The following is a 19,243-nucleotide window of genomic DNA, read 5'->3' on the forward strand; positions in this document are numbered from 1 at the left end:
CCTGCTTCGCAACCCAGCCTCTGAGATCACCCTCTTGAGTCGCACGCTCCCGGCTGGAATCGCCTTACTTCCAGAAAATCCCTTTTGATAATCGCTGGCCTGTTGCAACTCTAAAAATCACTCCAAGTTCTAACAGCGATCGTCCCTTAGGTTTGGTCAGACTTGTGCTCTCTAATGGAAAGCTTCGCACCTAATCAGTCAGCAAATTTGCTTAGCCTCTCGTCTCCTTCCTCCAATTTCACTCTACCTGCGATCACTTCCATTCGCAAACCTCTTGCCAGTGATAACCCAACTAGAGATGAATCAACGCTTCCTTCCTCAGGTTCTGCCCAATCACCGACCAAACCACGATTGCCAGAAACTCGCTGCACAACCGCGATCGCTTGGAACTCTTGCGCCAGTCGCGACCTCCTGAGCTAAGGACCACTAGCCGATGGTAGCTCCTTGAATTCGCATGGGTTGCTGAGAATTGTGGCCATCACCTCCTACGCTACTCAGCCTTTCAATTTCGAATTGCTTAGGATTAATTGATGCAGTTGGCAAGAACTGCTTTGCTCTCTCTGGTTCACTACCGATCTTAATATCCTTCAAAACGAATTGGAAACAATCGCCTATCAATAGTCGATAATTACCATCGGAACTCACCGATAATCACCGTCGGAACTCGAATTAAAACCACAGCCAAGGATGGACTGCTTTGATACCAATTTGTGATGGTCCTAGGGTTTAGCCTAGGACTAGAATGGAAATCGGAAGGATCTGATGCCGTTAAAGTTAAGAACAAAATGTATAGAAGGGAGATTGAAGAAGAATGGGGGAAGAAAATTAGAGGGAATTGAGGGAGAATGGCAGAAGAACGAGGGAGAGAGATTAGAGAGAAATTGAAATTTCAATTATCATTTAACATGGCAATCCCCTCCATTTACAGCAGCCTTTTATAGGCATATTTGTCTCCTAACAGCCTTGCACATGCAGCCATGTGCACCTAACTAATTGCTAAAATATTCAAAACAAACTATTCTACCCTATTATAATAATACCCCTTTATTGTCATAGGGTCATGACATGTAGCAGCTGAGCCAATGCTTTAGAGAGCTTGTTGGAGAAAACTTAAGTAGCGCCTCTTCCCTTTATACACATTCAGTTACACACCTGTATTTGTTTTGAATTTTGCATAAAGGAAGTAACAAATTAGGGAACAAAAGCAACTTAAGTTGAAGTTGGTTTAGGTTAGGCTGAGGCTTATGTATTTCCATTTAACAATTCAGGTTCATGGCCTTTGTTTATTTTTGAAATTAAATCTCATTTGGGAATTTTAGTGATCTTTGTTTTCAGTTTCAATTTAAGGATATTGCATATATCAATATCAGTAGTAGTGGAATTGTACATCTGCAGAAGTAACATGGACCAGAATTTACCAAATGCCCCGTACTTGTAAGAAGTCAAAGGAGATGAAAAGGCATTTGATGGTGCGGCCGCAATATCCACCTATTTACCATGAAAGTCAAGCTCCTCGTGATAATACATCAGAAGTAAAAGTTGTCATCAATGGTGATTGGAGGGTGGGGGATTTGGTGGATTGGTGGTGTAATGGTTGTTATTGGTCAGGAAGAGTGACTCAGCTTATCGGCAAGGATAAGGTTCAGGTAATAATTTCTCTGCTTTGCCACTTTTTTGCAATTATCTATTAACTAATTTGAGCATTTTTTTGGGTTATAACGGGATAAAAATCCACTTGACATTCTGGTCAGCAATGATTTAAAGAGTGCATAATGCTGGAAAAAATCTTGCACTTGTACCTGTGAGCCACTTCCCTAGTACCAATTCTTTTAAGAGAGCTCAATGACGTTGATGAATCTGCTTTAAGTTGAAGGGAGTGAATATGATTGTAATATTAATATTCATATAATAATATTGCATTAATATACTATAATAATATTATAATATTATATTATATTTGTTATGTTATTTTACTGTTATATTAATAAAATATTATTATGAATATAAATAATATCATGAAATTAGAAGGCTTCACCTCACCCAAACTCACGTCTACCTCTTCAAAATCATGAGGTTGAGTTGAAAAAGTTGGTGTTGCACCAAACATTCAAGTTATTGAGTTTGTATCCAAACTCAAACAGAGGTGAGGCCTTCTTTTGCTCATGGATGAGGACTTGAAAGTACTGGTTATTTCTTGACCCCTTTGTTGGTAGCTTGTGTTGGTCATGACCATGGGAATTTCCCCATTCTTTCATTAGTTTCAAAAGTTGTGATATTTAAATGGATGGTATGGATATGTTTTGATTGGTGATTGCTAGCAAGGGGGGTGACAAATGGCTTCTCTGGGGGTGACAAATGGCTTCTCTGGCTGAGACTACCATTGTTGAAGGTACGGACTGACTTGTAGGATCTTAAAATAAATAGTAATGCTGTGGTGCTGAATCTTCTTATATTTTGGTTTAAGCACTCTCGATTTTAACTTCATCTTGGGCTTTGGTTGAGTTGTGCCCGCTTCCTCAAGGATGTCTGTGTACTCATGATGTTAAATATGTTGGATATGAAAACCTTGTTGTCTCTTCCCTTGACAAAGTATGTGTTGGGGATCAGTTAGGTTTTGAAATAGGAAAGTTTCTGAGCTAACAACTTGGCTGTTACCTAAGGTCCTCCTCCAAGTAAAAATACCTTTTGTGGGTGGATGTAGTTTTGTTGGAAGGATCTGGGGTCCAAAGGAGAAGGTCAAGTACAACTTCCTGAGTTGGAGACTAAATTTCATCTTGCACATATCCGACCATGTAGATTTCTGGCCTTAGCTTTCCAGTGTGTGGCGGCTTATCTAAGATGTGTTAGCTTCCTGAAACCAAAGAGCCATCGCTGGTTGGCTTTAGCCCAGTGGTGGCAGAATGCTAGCTATTGCAGCTCATTGAAAATGTCACTCTTTGAAGCTTTTTTTGGGTTCAAACCACCACATCTTCTGGTTATTGTGGATTCTTCTTCTTCAGTGGCAGTTGTGGATCAATATTTAAAGGATCGCTAAGACTTGCTGCAACTCATTAAAAAAGAACTAGCTACTGCCCAGAACAGAATGAAGCAGTATCTTGATGAGAGCAGGAGTGAGAACATTTTTTGTAGGTGAAAAGGTTTATCTACAAATCAACCATTACCATCAGAAATCCTCTTCTCACTCTCCCTTTTCTAAGCTTAGTCTAAAGTATTTTGGCTCATTTCCTATCGTTGCTTTGGTAGGACTTGTTGCTTATTGCCTCTACAGCTCCCTCCTGACAACAACATGCATCCAGTTTTCCATGTTTCGTTACTGAGGAAATCAATTGGGTCATCTAATCAGCACAGTCTTACTTTACCTACACTAACTTCTGAAGGGGATATCAAGGTGGAACCCTTGGTCATTTTGGATAAATGAGTTATACGCAGGAACCAAGTTCTCCTTATTCAAGTCTTCGTTCAGTGGTCCCATTTACACTTGGATAACAACACTTGGGAATATCTGCTAGATCTCCTAGCTCAATTTTCTCGAGTTGCTCAGTTTCTTTGATTTTCTTGAGGATAAGAAAAATTTGAAGGGTAGGAAAATGTCGGGTATTAGAGAATTAGGAGCAGTTGTGTGTCAGGAATCAAAGAATTAGGAGAAGTTGTGGATAGGGGAGTGTTATTTACAGTTGTGGAGTAGTGGAATATTATTTTTTTACAATTGTGTAGTAGTGGTAACTACTGGATAGCCATATATAAAGATATGCCACAATATGCTGAGATTATGAAGAAATATTTGAAGTTTCTTTCATTTTCTCTCTATCTATTCTTTGTTTCCCTCTATTCTTCTCTCTGCTCTCTCCCTAAGTTCTCTCTTCTTTGTCTCCCTATCTTTCTTCTTTCTTGATTGTCAACTAGAAATCCTAGATTTTTGACCTAGGATCTTGACGGCTTGTTTGTGAACAATAAATGAGTTTGTTTGTGAGCAATAATCAAATTTATTTGTGACCAAAAAAGGAAATCATGAAAAATAAATGAGCTTATTGATAGGTATAAAAAAACAAGCTTTTTCTTTGACATAATTGAGTCGAATAAACCTATGTTCAGGCTTGGCCAGTTTATTAAACCTTATTTTAATCTTGTTCAAATTCATTCAAATTAATAAATGAACATAAACTAGCTAAAACTGAACTTATTCATGAGTTGTTCAGGAAGCTTATTGGCTCATTTACACCTTTAAGCAAGGAGGCGTTCAAACAGGCTGTGGTTGTAGGGGCGCAGCCTATAATAGGTAGGTTGTGTCTGTTTTCTTATAATATATAAAGTATATTATATTTTAGCATAATAACTAAGGAATTGGTCTGCTTATATTATAGTATAATAATTTTCATGTTATATATTTTTAATCTTAAACAATGTTATTTTATTGAACTTCTGAATGTTAGTAAAAAATGAGAAATTATTTTACTAAGTTTTATTATTTTTTATATATCTGTACAATCTTCTATTGCTTAGTTTATAATTTATTTATTATAGATATTGTTCTTAGTTAAGATTTTTAATTTTGTGAGTGATGTTCATTTCTTATTCATTATTTGTCATACCATATCAATGACAAATTCCATATTATACACCTTTATTGGTATAATATATATTATTAAGATATTATAGTGATATATTTGAAACAGTGCATGGTATTATTCAATACCAATTCTGATACCATACAGTTCTTATGAAAAATCTGGTACCTTGTTTGGTACAATAATGGCGATCATGTTTATATTCTAAGGTATCCCTTCATATTCATGCATTTTTTTTTATTTCATCTAACAAGACAATGAAATCAAAAAATAACATATGACAAGGCTTAAAGTATCAAAAGCTTGCAGCTCCATATGAGCTTCACCTTAATTGTGGCTTTGAGATGGGGTTGATAAAAATGATTATAAGGGTTTCTCAGAAGTTTGGAATCCTTGGATTGTGATGGAAGTGCACTAGCTTTTGGAGGCAATAGGGAAAGTTATTTGCATTTACTTGTTAACTCTATTTGATCCAGTGGTGGCATGTTTTGTCCTTGACAATATGGTTTTGTATAATAAATCACCAGCCTGCTATTGCACCTTCTCACTTGGTAATTCTAGCAAAGGATCAAGGTCGGGATAACCAATATTTATTCTTTAATTTCATCCATGGAATCTTTTCTAATGAATAAAAGATGTTGCAGGTCTTGTTGATGCTTTCAGGATTAGAGGATTTGCTACTAAAGAGATTTTTTGTTGTTCAGATTCTACTTGTACTTAATTTATCCTCAATCTTATTCTGCCAGATTGACTTGCCTCCTCCCCCGATCGGTGAAGGAAAATCATATGAAGTTTTCTGTAAGGACCTACGCCCGTCTTTGGTTTGGTCTCCAGAACACAGTTGGAGTGTTCCCACATCTAAGGTGGCTACTTTATCTTTTATGACATTCTGTTGTTTCCACAAATTTGCATGTGATCACTGTCCTGCACACTAAAAATTAATGCATGTGTTGGACTACTCACTGGAGTAGGGGAATGACATGGCTAAGTTAAGATTGTAATTCCACGGTTCCTTCTGAATTGGAAGAGGGAATTGTTTTGGGTTGCGTATGGCTGTGAAATATTTTGAACTCAATTCTCTACATTGTAAGATGAAGCTAATAACTTAATTTCACTAGACTTTTGTTTTTGGATTTACTCTTGAAATTTCTGCAGAGCCCCAGATTACTGTCTTTTTATAAGACTCAGAACACGTTTAAAGGGAACTCTAGTTAAAAAAGTTAAAACATTCTGGGGTTCTGTCCATTGAATGTTTGCATTTCTCCTTTCTGGCTGTTGATCCTTTGACATATACAGGGTGGATACGGGATTCTTGTTCAATGGCGGTAAAATTTAGATAGAATTGTTGAATTTTTTTTCTTAATTTATTAGAAAAATAATTTGTAACAATGAAATCCCAAATATTCATTGACTGTATAAATTTGATTGTTGTAGTTTTTTAAGTTTATTTTGTGGGAAAAGACTGAAAAAAGATGTGTTCTTAAAAATAGCTACAAAAGTTGGATATTGTTGCAATTTTCATGCGTAAAAGATTTCAGTTCAAGGCAATCTTACTTGCATTTTAATTGAATGGACAAAAAGAAGTATAGAGAAATGGCATAACTTGGACATCTCAGTGGCGGCAAATGTCCCCACTTGTTCCAGTGTACGTCTGCCCTTGGTGGTAATGAAACATAGTGTGAAGGAAAAATTGAAATTTTTGGATTGCCTTGCACTTTATAATAGACTTAAATAGTCTTTTGTCCAAATATTTCCTATCTACATGTTACGAGGTCATGGCAGGTCATAGGTGTTGATGACAAAGAACGTTTTATTGATGAATTTTGTTTTTCCACCTGGGTAACACGTTAAAGGCTTTTTTTTTTTACCAATGACATCATGATTGGAGGAAATAACTGTATATGTTCTCTGTTTGTTCCAACAGTTTTTTTTCCCAACTGTATTTAGCTTCCTTTCTTTTCAGTGTTTTCTATATTTTTACTGAGGTTCTTGCTTATATTTTGTTTTTCATATTATATATTGCTTTCTTATTATATTTGGAGGTTGGGCATCATCTGCTGCTTCCCTATTTTAATTGGTAATGGTGACTAGTAACTTTTTCCCTCAGCCCAATAGTGTACTGAAACAGGAAGAAGAACTAAAGATTTTGAAAATCAAATCGTCAACTAAAGATGTTTTTCTGAATCAGGGAAAGATGTAATGTATTGCTTCTATTACTATCTATGTATGATTTTAATCCGGCTTTCCAATTTTAAGATGACAAAGTAGTCTGTTAACTTTTCATTTTTTTAAAATAAAGAGTCTTGTGGATTTTAAGTTTTGGATGAATTTTCAGTGTTATATCTTATATACCAATGACCATCTTTGCTTTCTTTATTGTTAGTCATTATAACTCAGTCATTGCACCTGGTGGCTCGTGTTTGACGAAATTACTAAACACGAATCCTTGGTCTATTTATTTTTTCAATCTGTTATCTGTTCCTGTATTTTGTGCTTCTCTGTTCCATAGGTTTGTGGTCCTTCAGTTTTAGAGTTTGAAAGCTGCATCTTCTGCCGTATATGCTGATTTTGTCCGTTATTACTTAACTTCTTGCATTTACATGATATAGGAAGGAGAAACTTCTTGCCATTGTGCTCAGCTAATTAAACCACTGAATCAAGGTAAGAGCAGCAAGTAGGCTGAACATAGAGGTTGTTAAGTTTGTGCTTTCTTTTTGTGGAAATTGTTAAGTTGGTGAATTCTTTTTGTGGAAGTGGAGTGGGAAGAGTCTGGCTTGTCTTTTTTTGAGGTAGTGATTCATTCTCAAAGTCTAAGGTATTGTAGGTTGATGAATGCAAATTCAAATTGTTCTTGTGGAACTCAAGCAATTAAAACTTTATGCTACTGGAGTTTGTTTCTTTTTGTTAAGCTTGTTTGTCCTGATGGCACTACTTGGGCAAGAGCTGCACAAAATGGTGTGAGATTTACTGATTTGCTTAATTATTTTAAAATATTGATTAGCCTTTTGGTGGAGCTATTGAAGTTCCTTGATCTGGTCGAGATGTGTTTTGACCTTTCCATTGTTAACTCAACCATTATTATCACCCATTCGAGTTGATCATGTTTGAGTAGTTAATTGGCCATTTTGCCACGTACTTGTGTGATGTTTCCCATGGATGATATATCTTTCATTTGGTAGGGTGTTTTTCCATCAGCTTTTCAGGTGCTTAACATTTGAATTTTGTAGCTGCAGCAAGTCTTCCAAATTTGAAGATAGATGCAGTGGGTGAAGAAACAGAGGACACTCAGGCTACAGCTGGATCACCATTTGATCCTTCAGTTTCGTCTCCAATTTCAGCTCACTCAGAGGAGTCCCCTGGACAACCTTTGATCAGTCGTATTCCGGAGGGAGAGCCCGGAAGTCCTGAAGCAAATATGGATGGCAGTGTCATTGGAAAGATTCCTTGCTCTGATAGTGTCTCCATTTCAGATTTTAGTGATGCTTCATCTGAAACTGCAGGGAATAAAGACCAGAATTGCAGTAGGTGCTTCAAGAAGATGAGAACTAGTGGAAGTATTTCTTTAAATTCTATGCATTCTGACTCGCTTGAAGCCTCAATTTTGGATTTGGAGGAACTTGTTAACAAGGTTAAATGGTTAAGGAACATATTAGAATCTGATGTTCCTTTGCCAAATGCTGGGAGGCTTCCGTGGAGGTTTATAGAGCATCGTGCATCTTCTGTGCCAAAATGACTGGTCGGGTAAGTGCAACTATGAACAAGCAGAAATTGATTGCTTACTTGCAAAGTTGTTATATATTTTCAAGTTCTTTATTTCTGAATTATTGAAATGTGTTTAATTGTTTTCCACCAATTCATTAAAAGGCTTTAGTTGTTAGTAAGGAATTTATATACCTTTAGTAAATCTGAATATGTCTGTTAAATGCTGGAGTATCCATCATCGTATGTGGTTGACATGATGCAACTTCTTAGCATTCATCCATAGGCGCTACTACCCATACAAGTTTCAATATCTTTTATCAGATGCAACAGTGCATTTAAATGTTCAGATGTTGCTCATATGTTTGAGTTGCACTGTTGGACTTAGCTGCTTTTATTTGTTTTGTTGATTTTCTGTCCTTTATGAAGTTAACTTTTTATATCTTAAAGCTAACACTCAGCCAACCTCAACCACTTTCTCCTGTACTTGCTTGAACTCTCTTGATCAATCTTTGCTTAATACGTTTTGAAGTTTGTTACATTTTTACGATTCAAGTTATAACTCAAACCTAATGACTTGGCTAATGCTAGGATGTGCTTTTTGGACGACTGACTTACGAATTACCACAACCGAAGCGAAGTTAACTTTGGTATTCCAGCAAGATCTTGGATCTTCCGTCTTCAGTCAAGCAAGGGATGTTTCTGCTGTACTTAACATCACTAATATTGCTCAAACTGTCTTATAGGATGCCCCAATCTGATGAATGAGGTAAAGTTGAAGCTCTCTTCCGCTCTTGCTTGCTTAAATGGTTCATTTATATCCAGGATTGGACATTCAATTCCTGTTATTTCTACAGGAGGTTGGTAGTGAGAGATAAGATAGTGTATGGCAAGGTATGTTTTGTTCTGAAAAGCAGAGCCCAATTGCAAGAGACATCACAATTTCGAACGCATGACAAGGCTCCATTTTGGCCTGGTTTTAGCTTTATTTGTTGTGCTACAAACAAACATCCTTGTACAAAATTTCTTGCTTCTTGGTTTTAGGGAAAGCCAAAACTGGTATTGGAAACTTATAAATATATATACATAGATACATATTAATAGGCACACTATTTTTTGAAGTGTGAATTGGATAAATTGACTGGGCACGTGTAATAGTTAACAAATCGTGTGTCATCTAAACCTTTTAATATGAATTCCAGGAAAGCTACTTACACTATAATTACTTGTTAATGGATTCATCCTCTCCAAGTGTGAAATTAGCTCATGCCAACGTTGTCCAAATTGATTACGCCTTTCTCTCAATTATTGAAAAGTAATCGTTGCTTTCTCCATCAAATCCAACTTGGGTTGGGGGGCGGCAAAATTTTTATATGAACAAATTATGCAGACGATATTGCAGCGACGACTTCGTAACTATAAGCTAACAATGTAGTCTTATTCAAGCAGTGACGTGATTTTATATAATGTTTTATTTAATATTTGCTTACTCATCTATATAAGATGCAAAAGACATTATCTTATAGTTAAATAAATACTGTACTGTGGCGTGTCTGTCTCCGCTATCAGGTTGCCGCCTTAGAGGTCAATGCTTCTGTCCTGACGAAACCTCCAAACAAATAAATAAACAGCAAAAATGCAAACCCATAAAAAATACATTCAAATGCAACCTCCTCCCCCATGTGTTACAATCAACACATTATAAGGGACCTAAGTTTACCCTCCAATAGGCATTAATTACCTTGGCTAGTATTAGCTAACCCATATATAATTCTTTCATTTCTCTTTCAATACCCATGTACGTGATGCATTTGGCTAAGTGTGATGGTAACATGAATAAAATTTTATTCACAATGATACGATCTGTTTTTGGACTGATGAATTGCAGAGGAATAAATCATTTAAACTAGCATCTTTATGTTAAAAATTTCAATATGTATAATGATGTAATTAATACAATTTTTAATTGGATTTAATATATATTTAAAAATGGCTTATTAGCTCATAATAGCATTTATCTTATTATTTTTAATTTGTGAAAAAAAAAGTGATCAAGAATACAATAACTTGATGGGAGTTAGCATTAGCAAAAAAAGTCTAATTATTAACTATTTAAAACATTATCATCAACTCTTATGGTTGACGATCATCTAACTGGCTGCTTAGATATTATATATATATATATATATACTTAATTAAATTTAGTACACTAACGATTCAAAAAGACAATTAACAATTAATTATTCAAGACATATATATAATGCAATTAACCATTCCCTTCCTACCCTTAAACCCGTGCTAGCTGGAGACGACGCCGGAGGTGAAGGATCACAGCTGGAGAGGGATCACAGCTGGAGAGAGAGAGAGAGTTAGAAAGTTGGGAAATGCAAATAAATCATTTTAACTATAAGATAACTAAGGATAACCCGTGCCTGAAGGCACGGTGCAACTAAAAAAAAATCAAATATTAAATTTGAACGCAAAATAATCAAGCACTGAATTCAGATTCGTATCCCTTTACCTCAAAGAACAATGCCGTCTGCTATCGCTGCTCCCGATTCGCACCCGTCCCGTCGGTAAACTGACATTGGGAAATGCAAATTTTTTAAAATAAAACTTTTTTTTTTTGTAATAAAAAACGGTGAGAATAAACGTTCAACGGCCAAAATTGACAAGGGATTTGTTCACCCCCGTTATAGATTAGAGGGTGAACAAAATCAAAATCGCACTCTCTGTGTAAGGGCCCACAGCCCGGGCCCAGCCGCCACCCCCCCCCCCCTCCCCCTCTGCGAAGCTTCGCCCCTGCCCTTCTCCTCCTCTCGCTTTTGCTGATTCGCTAGCTCCCTTGCTTCTCTCGCTCCGTCGCCCTCTCGCTCTCTCGCCTCTCACTGCTGTGCTCGGTCGCTCGCCCTCGCGGCCGGTGGCTCGCTTTCTGTCGCTCACTGCCTCTCTCTCGCCCTCTCGCTTCGTCGCAGTTTACATTTCGCCTCAGGTACGACACTGTTGACATGGCGTCTCTCAGCCTCAACACCATCAAAGTTCATCAAGCTCGAGCCGCCATTAACAGACTTCACATCATCTTCCACCTCGCAGCCACCCTAACCCTACTTCACTACAGGGTTTCAACCCTCTTCCATGGCGACGTCCCCCTTTTTGCATGGGGGCTGATGACCACCTCGGAGTCCATTTTCGCTTTCTTCTGGCTCCTTTCGCAGGCTTTCCGGTGGCGGCCGGTCACCCACGCCAGCCGTCTGGAGAACATCCCCGGGGACGCCGAGCTCCCGGGGGTTGACGTGTTTGTCTGCACGGCCGATCCTAAGAAGGAGCCGACGGTTGAGGTGATGAACACGGTGCTGTCGGCCATGGCCCTTGACTACCCGCCAGAGAAACTGGCGGTGTATCTCTCCGACGACGGCGGTTCTTCCTCGACGTTCGTGGCCATTAAGGAAGCTTGCTTGTTTGCACGGTGCTGGATCCCGTTTTGTAGAAAATATGGCGTGAAGACTAGATGTCCTGAAGCTTACTTCTCTTCTTATGGGGGTAATGAACGTCTTCTTCGCAGTGATGAATTCAAAGAAGAGGAAATAAATATAAAGGTAAATTGGATGCATTATAATTGTGTCTTTTCATATGAAATTCTCAATGATTAATATGATTAATTTAATTTGTTTCAAACCAACGGTATCATTCCCCCATAACAACATTCTCTTTCAAGCCTTTCAACCAATTGATACGGCCCTAAAGGGCAGCTTTTGCTAAAACTCAAGCAGCATTTTGAAAATTGAAAATTCGCTTCAAATATCAAATTTTGAGTATTCAGATATATGCTCTTAGCTCATTTAACCCTTTATTTGACAGGAAAAATACGAGCTATTCAAGAAAAATGTGGACAAACCCATTGGTACAGAAGATTTTGCTTTTCACGATCAACCACCTCGAGTTGGGGTACATTTTTTTCCCCCCAAATATCTTGTTGAAGTCTTCAAAAGAAAAAAAAAAAAAAAAAGGACTCATGGGGTGTTTGCTATGGGCTGGGATTAGGGTTTTTTGGGCCAAAGGTTAATGTCAGGTTTTGTTCTCTTAGTATTGTGGTTTCCATGTTTGTAGCTAGAGTTTATCCACTGTATTTGTGTATCAATCAGTTTGAGGTTTTGTATTTCGGTACATTTGCTCATCTTTATAATGAATGTTGGTAAAAAGTTATTTTTACGATATTTTAAAAAAAGGTTAGTTAAAACACAGAACTTTGCAATATTACGTTTCTTGACATTTTCTTAAGAAAAGCTCGTGAAAAAGTCAGGAAAGAAAAGTCAACAATTGTCCTATTGTATAGGAGTTATATAAATTAAAATTATCATATATGGTTTCTTTAATTTATTATAATATGTTACAGATAATTCATGATAATAAAAAAGATGAATTGGACGACGACAAGATTCCTCTTCTCGTGTATATGTCTCGTGAAAAAAGGCCATTACATCCTCACCATTTTAAGGCGGGTGCTCTCAATGCCCTTGTAAGTACTAAATGCTTGATCTCCCATGATATTCTCACAAAATTTATGCGCACAAGAGGCATGTTCAAGCTTAATTAGTTGCTTTATTGATTCTTGGGCAGCTTAGAGTTTCTGGGCTGATGAGCAATGGCCCCTATTTACTAGTTCTAGATTGTGACATGTACTGCAATGATCCAACCTCAGCCAAGCAAGCCATGTGCTTTCATCTGGACCCTGAGGTCTCTCCTTCTCTTGCATTTGTACAGTACCCTCAAATCTTCTACAATGTTAGCAAGAATGACATCTATGATGGCCAAGCAAGATCAGCTTACAAGGTGCATGCAGCTTAATTTAACCAAAGGCTTAATTGATTTCTTTGATGAGTTTGTAATCAAAGAATTAATTTAATTTAATTAATCTCAAATCCTAGTATGGGCTTGGTTTCAGACAAAGTGGCAAGGCATGGATGGGCTGAGAGGCCCCATGCTCACTGGCACTGGCTACTACTTGAAGAGGAAGTCTCTGTATGGAAGCCCGAATAATCAAGAGGGTATGCATATTAATTTCAAAAACTGTTGTTTTATACTGTAGAAATGATCTCTTAGCACAAGTATATTTAATGTTATGCATGTAAAAAAAAAGGATGTTTTGGTGCATGAGAGCTTTTGTATTGTAAAGATCACAAGAGAATCGTATTTGTGAGGCTTATTTAGTGACTAATTAATTCGTTGCAAAATAAATTTTTTATCCGTAGTATTTCTCATAATAGAAACTTACATTTTTGGGATTCTTCTTTTGAACAGATGTTTTTCTTCATAATCCAGAAAATAATTCTGGTTTGTCAAGCAAGTTCATTGCTTCATTGAAGGGTACAAGTGAGCATCACACAAATGGTGAAGGGCTCTTACCAGATACAGTCCTCGAGGAAGCTAGGAACTTGGCTTCTTGCACCTTTGAGAAGGGCACAAAATGGGGTAAAGAGGTAATAATGCCCCCCCCCCCCAAAAAAAAAAAACTAAACCCAACAGTAACGGTTAATCCAAATCCTGTTCTAGCAATTCATAATATACACTTGGATGAGCTTGAAATTAATTATCAACCTTGTTGGTCTTGGTTAACAGATAGGTTATTCCTATGATTGCTTGTTGGAGAGTACAATCACCAGCTATCTTCTGCACACTAGAGGCTGGAAATCTGTGTATCTCTACCCAGAAAGGCCATGTTTCTTGGGTTCCACCACCATTGACATGAAAGATGCCATGGTTCAACAAATGAAATGGAGCTCAGGGTCCCTTCAACTTGGTCTTTCAAGGCTTAGCCCTCTCACATATGGCATCTCCAGAATGTCCACTCTCCAGAGCATGTGCTATACCTACTTCACATTGGTGGCCATCCAATCCTTTGCTTTCTTGCTCTATGGAACTGTCCCTCAGTTGTGCCTTCTCAGTGGCATTCCATTGTATCCCAAGGTGAGTTCTCTAATCACATTCCTTGCTAACTTTTTTGAAATGCTGATCATTATAGAGAGGATGCCTTTTATGCAACTCCTTTATGAAAGTCACATTCTAATTGTGGAGGCAACTTTCTCATAAAAAGGTAAAGAGAAGACTATGTTTCCTAACTGTCACAAAAGTAAAGATAGACTATGTTCCCTAACTGTCACAAAAATGGAGGATGCCTTTTATGCAAATTATTGTAGAATTTAATGTCACTACACTGAAAGCCAAAGGGGTATGTTGCACTAGGGGATATTATAATAAGGGTCATTATTTATATTTAGTTTTTATTTTGCTTTTATGTAAAAGGTTATTTTCATAACTTGAATCACCTAGCAATTTTTCTGTTGCTACCAATACTCACCCCAAATTCTAATACGCCAAATGCATCGAAGTTGAATTCATCAATAGGTATGTACATGTAAATCAAAACTGAATCTCCTTTTGCAATTCATTTCAGGTTTCCGACCCATGGTTTGGAGTGTTTCTAAGTCTATATCTATCCTCCCATTGCCAGCATTTATATGAAGTCCTGTTCACTGGCGGCTCGCTGAGGACATGGTGGAATGAGCAAAGAATTTGGATGATAAAGTCAGTGACAGGATGCTTGTTTGGCTGCCTAGATGCCCTAATGAAGTGGGTAGGCATAGCCAAAGTGAATTTCAGGCTGACAAACAAGGCCATTGATCAAGAAAAACTTGTGAAGTATAAGAAAGGGGAATTTGACTTCAAAGGAGCTGAGTTGTTCATGGTGCCCTTGGTGATGCTTGTTATGTTGAACTTGGCTTGTTTCATTGGCGGAGTGAGGAGGGTAATTGCTGAGAGCAATTTGCAGGAGATGTTTGGGCAAGTGTTTCTTTCATCCTTCGTCCTTGTTCTCAGTTATCCCATACTTGAGGGGTTAATACCAAAGAAAGGCAAGTAAAAATTTTACTGTCAGCTGTTCGAAAGTGTGGATGCTCGGTAAATCCACTCTTTATGTTGGTTACATGAATTTTAGACAAATTTTAATTTTACCGCTGGACGATCCAATTGTATGAGCTTGTGCAGGTATTTGGCCCACAAATTTTGGGCCCGTCTATGAGCTGTAGTGCACCCTAGATAAAATATTTGTTTGTTTATTAAGATAAAAGGAAGAAAAAATTAAATATAAAAAATATTCTAGAGTCTTTTTAACGTGTTTGTTAAATTTATTTAATCATTTTTAAAAAAGTCTTTAAATGACCTCTTATTTTTTTTTCAAAATAAATTTATTTGATCTATCTCTTTAGATAAATTTATTTGACATTTTTTAGATAAATTTCAATTACTTATATGTTTTTCGTAGAATAGTTAATGTTATTTAATATATTTTAAAATTTTAAATTTATTAAAAGAATTTATTTATTTGTCTTATAATTAATATTATTTAATATATTTTAAAATTATTATATATTTTGATAAATTTTAAAATTTAAATGACATTATTTCTTCATTTCATTGATTTTTAAAGTTTTAATTTCTCCCACTATATATATTTGATTAACTAATACAATTCTTTTATTAATTTTTAAATTATTTTATTTAATTATATATTTTATTATCTATTATAAAAATATATTTTGGATATTTTTAATTATTTAGGTGAAATTATTATAATTTTAACAATAATTATTTTTACTTTTCAACTCTTTTTAAATTTTTAATTTTTTGATAATTTATATTAATAATAAAATACTATTTTAATCATAAATTTATTGTTGATGTTAATTGTTTTATCATAGGTAAAAGTCCATTAAAAGGTCAAGTCAGTTCAAAAGCTCAAAATATTTTTTTGAGTTAAAAAACATAAATTTTTCATATGTGGGGGTTCTGCACAAAGCGTGTAAATACGATAAGTTTGATATTTAAAAATTTTTTTGAATATTAAAAAAAAAATACTAGATAATTATTCATACGGAATTCTAATTTTAAAATGATTATAAAATATTTGGATAAGCATTATCTCTAAGAAATTTTATCTCTAAAAAGGACAAGATAAGCGTCATCCATCAAGATAAGTGTTATCTAAGAGAATTATAATTTTGTTACATTTTGAATCATTCCATATTTTTTTATAAATAAGAAGTAATTCATTTTTGGAGGGGGATGTTTTTAATATTAATTTCAATATAGTTTTTTTTATCATACTTAGTGTCTAACTTAAACGTCGGAGTGTTTGCGCGGAGAGTTCCTCACGCTCTTTGACTATTTTTTTATTTTTGCAGACTCAGACGGTTTGAAGACGACGTTTTCATTTAACAAATTTATTGTTGTATCCATATAACAACAATTAGCGCCGTGTATGAGAAACGTCCAAAAAGCCTATGAGTATTACAACAACTTTTACTCAATCTCAAGCCGTATGAAGCGTCAATTGAGAAAAAATGCATTACACGTGTACAATAATCTCATTAACGGTACGTCAATTAGTTTAATATTTTTCGCACTTGCTATCGTTTCATTTTTCAATTATTATTTTATGTAAAAAGAAAAAATAATTAAAAAAATGGCATAAGAATTTATGTGTATTATAAGACACTTTTCGTGGAAGCTAGAGCAAGTTTGGCAGAATCATAGATTTATATATATATTTGTTTGAAAAGCTCAGGAAGCTTGGCACAATCATAGATTTATATACATATAGGAAGCCTATTGTGGAATCCTAGCAGATTAAGTAAGAAAAGAAGTGTCATATTATATATATAATATTAAAGGCGAAGCTTCTTGGAAAAGGGGGGCAATACCTAGAAGCCACCATGGATGAGCCGGGCGATGGCCGTAGCAAGCAACGAGAATGGCAAACATGGCTGCAGTGGAAGCTCCGTTAATGTCGCTTTGGTTAAAACTTATTTTCCTTGTTTTATCATTGTAGTGTTTTAACTATTATTCATTGGAGAATTGCTAGATATATAGGTAAAAGAAAAAGGTTTTAATTTGAACCAACAAGGGAGAAGGAGAATTCAATGACGAAGTCGTCCATGGCATCGAAGCTAAAAGCGTACTGGCTTTCAATGATCCTCTCCACACGCACCTGCTTGCTTCCGCCGCCATCCCATGCATGAGCCTTGCAATGCCTTACTGTTTTGTTGAGTGTGTGAGTGGTTGTGTGGGCCGAGCATTGCGGCTTGCTATGCGCGGGGTGGTTGTGTGGTTGCCTGCTGCTTCTGCATTTTCTCCAATTGTCGCTTCCAATGGGATTTTTGGCTTAACAACAGAAGGGGATTTTTTGCTTACCAACAAAAGAGTTATCATCACTGTTATCTTGGAGTCTTGGACATCTCTATTATTTGAAGAGACGTGATAAACCCAACATGTATATCATATTCTAGGCCACGTAGCCACAAGTTAAAAGGCAAAACGGGCAAACTAGTGAGCAATAGTTGGTTTAGTTCCGATTCCAAATCTGTTCGAGATTTGGGCATGGAGTTTTTTCTTCTTCTTTTTAATTTAATTAATTTCTTTATGCTGATACTATTGATTTAAATTTTAATTAATTCTGTTAAAGTGTTTAGGGGTCAATAAACGTGAGCGGACAAAAGACTCGCCTCGAACACATACGGATGTAGGCGGTATGCCGAACCGCGAAAATAAAATATTATTATTCTTTAATTGCGGATGTAGACGTTATGTCGAATTGCGAAAATAAAATATTATTATTCTTTAATTACAGACGTAGGCGTTACGTCGAACCGCAAAAATAAAATATTATTATTCTTTAAATTGCGAGCGTAGACGTTGCATCGAACTGCTAAAACAAAATATGAATATTTTCTCTTAGTGCGGATGTAGGCGTTACGCCGAATTGCAAAAACAAAATACTCTCGGATTGTGGATGTAGGTGTTACGCTGAACCGCGTAAATAAAATATTGTTATTCTTTAATTGCGACATAGGCGTTACGCTAAACCACGAAAATAAAATATTATTATTCTTTAATTACGGATGTAGGCAGTATGTCGAACCGTGAAGATAAAATATTGATATTCTTTCGAATTAATGTAGACGTCGCCCAGAATTCCAACAAGCATATACACACGAAACTGGGGAGCCGTGACATTATAGCAAAAAACCAAAAGGCCTGTTGCCTTGCAAATAGTCCGGCAATGAGGGAAAAACAACAAGTCAATTGTCTCACACATAGTCCGATAATGAAGGAAAACAAGCACGTTGTCTCGCTAGTAGCTCGATAACGAGGTAAAAACAAAAGTCACATTGGCCTGCTCATAGCCCAGCAACGAGGAAGACAACAAATCCGTTGCCTCGCATATGGCCCCATAACGAGGAGAAAACGAAGCCTGTTGCCCCGCGCATAGCTCAGTAATGAGGGAAAAACAAAAGTCCAGTTGCCCCGCTCGTAACCCGGCAACGAGGAAGACAACAAACTTGTCGCCCCGCACATAGCCCGGTAACGAAGAGAAAATGAAGCCCGTTGCCCCGCGCATAGCTTGGTATCGAGGGAAAAGCAAAAGGCCTATTGTCCTGTGCATAGTCCGACAATAAGAAGAAAATAAAATCGTTGTCCTGCGAATAGCCTGACAGCGACGAGACATAGTTAGTGTACTCTTCCCTTTGCCTTGTAGTCAAAGGCAACAGTGTTACGCAATTGTTGTGTCATAGGTAAAAGTCCATTAAAAGGTCAAGCAAGCCTAAAAGCCCAAAATGTCTTTTTGGGCTAAAAGGCATAAATTTCCCATATATGGGGGGTCTCGCACAAAGCGTGCAAACACGATAAGTCCGACATTTAAAAATCCTTTTGAATATTCCAAAAAAATGTTAGATAATTATTCATAGCGAATTCTAATTCTAAAATGATTATGAAATATTTCGATAAACATTATCCTTAAGAAATTCTATCCCTAAAAAGGGTAAGATAAGCGTCATCCATCAAGATAAGCGTTATCTAAGAGAATCATAATTCTGTTACATTTTGAATCATTCCATATTTCTCTATAAATAAGAAGTAATTCA

General features: G+C 36.4%; 2 protein-coding genes across 6 annotated transcripts in view; both read left to right on the forward strand.

Annotated features, from left to right (window-relative positions):
* The window catches only part of LOC127811706 (uncharacterized), a 43,826-nt gene extending 34,425 nt beyond the window's left edge, over window positions 1–9,401 (forward strand). For 3 of the 4 annotated variants that reach the window (XM_052351834.1, XM_052351833.1, XM_052351836.1), the window contains 6 exons: window positions 1,396–1,646; window positions 5,312–5,428; window positions 7,175–7,226; window positions 7,793–8,306; window positions 8,856–9,033; window positions 9,122–9,401. In XM_052351834.1, coding sequence (XP_052207794.1) covers window positions 1,396–1,646; window positions 5,312–5,428; window positions 7,175–7,226; window positions 7,793–8,298 — 926 coding nt within the window. In that variant the 3' untranslated portion in view covers window positions 8,299–8,306; window positions 8,856–9,033; window positions 9,122–9,401. The remainder of the gene's footprint in view (window positions 1–1,395; window positions 1,647–5,311; window positions 5,429–7,174; window positions 7,227–7,792; window positions 8,307–8,855; window positions 9,034–9,121) is intronic. The other variant, XM_052351835.1, reaches the window with a different exon arrangement.
* Window positions 9,402–11,032: 1,631 nt separating this feature from the next.
* On the forward strand, window positions 11,033–16,790 carry LOC127810851 (cellulose synthase-like protein G3). 2 transcript variants are annotated; one of them, XM_052350420.1, is made up of 9 exons: window positions 11,036–11,860; window positions 12,123–12,209; window positions 12,658–12,780; window positions 12,882–13,094; window positions 13,207–13,309; window positions 13,563–13,741; window positions 13,881–14,228; window positions 14,716–15,172; window positions 16,502–16,780. In XM_052350420.1, exons 1-9 carry the CDS (start codon window positions 11,273–11,275, stop codon window positions 16,558–16,560), a joined length of 2,157 nt encoding a protein of 718 aa, XP_052206380.1. In that variant the 5' UTR covers window positions 11,036–11,272; the 3' UTR covers window positions 16,561–16,780. The 2 variants fall into 2 exon arrangements, with proteins under 2 accessions (XP_052206381.1, XP_052206380.1); XM_052350421.1 differs by lacking the exon at window positions 12,123–12,209 and having other exon boundaries at window positions 11,033–11,860; window positions 16,502–16,790.
* Window positions 16,791–19,243: the final 2,453 nt, after the last annotated feature.

The sequence above is a fragment of the Diospyros lotus genome, chromosome 10, assembly GCF_014633365.1.
Source record: "Diospyros lotus cultivar Yz01 chromosome 10, ASM1463336v1, whole genome shotgun sequence".
NCBI lineage: Eukaryota > Viridiplantae > Streptophyta > Magnoliopsida > Ericales > Ebenaceae > Diospyros > Diospyros lotus.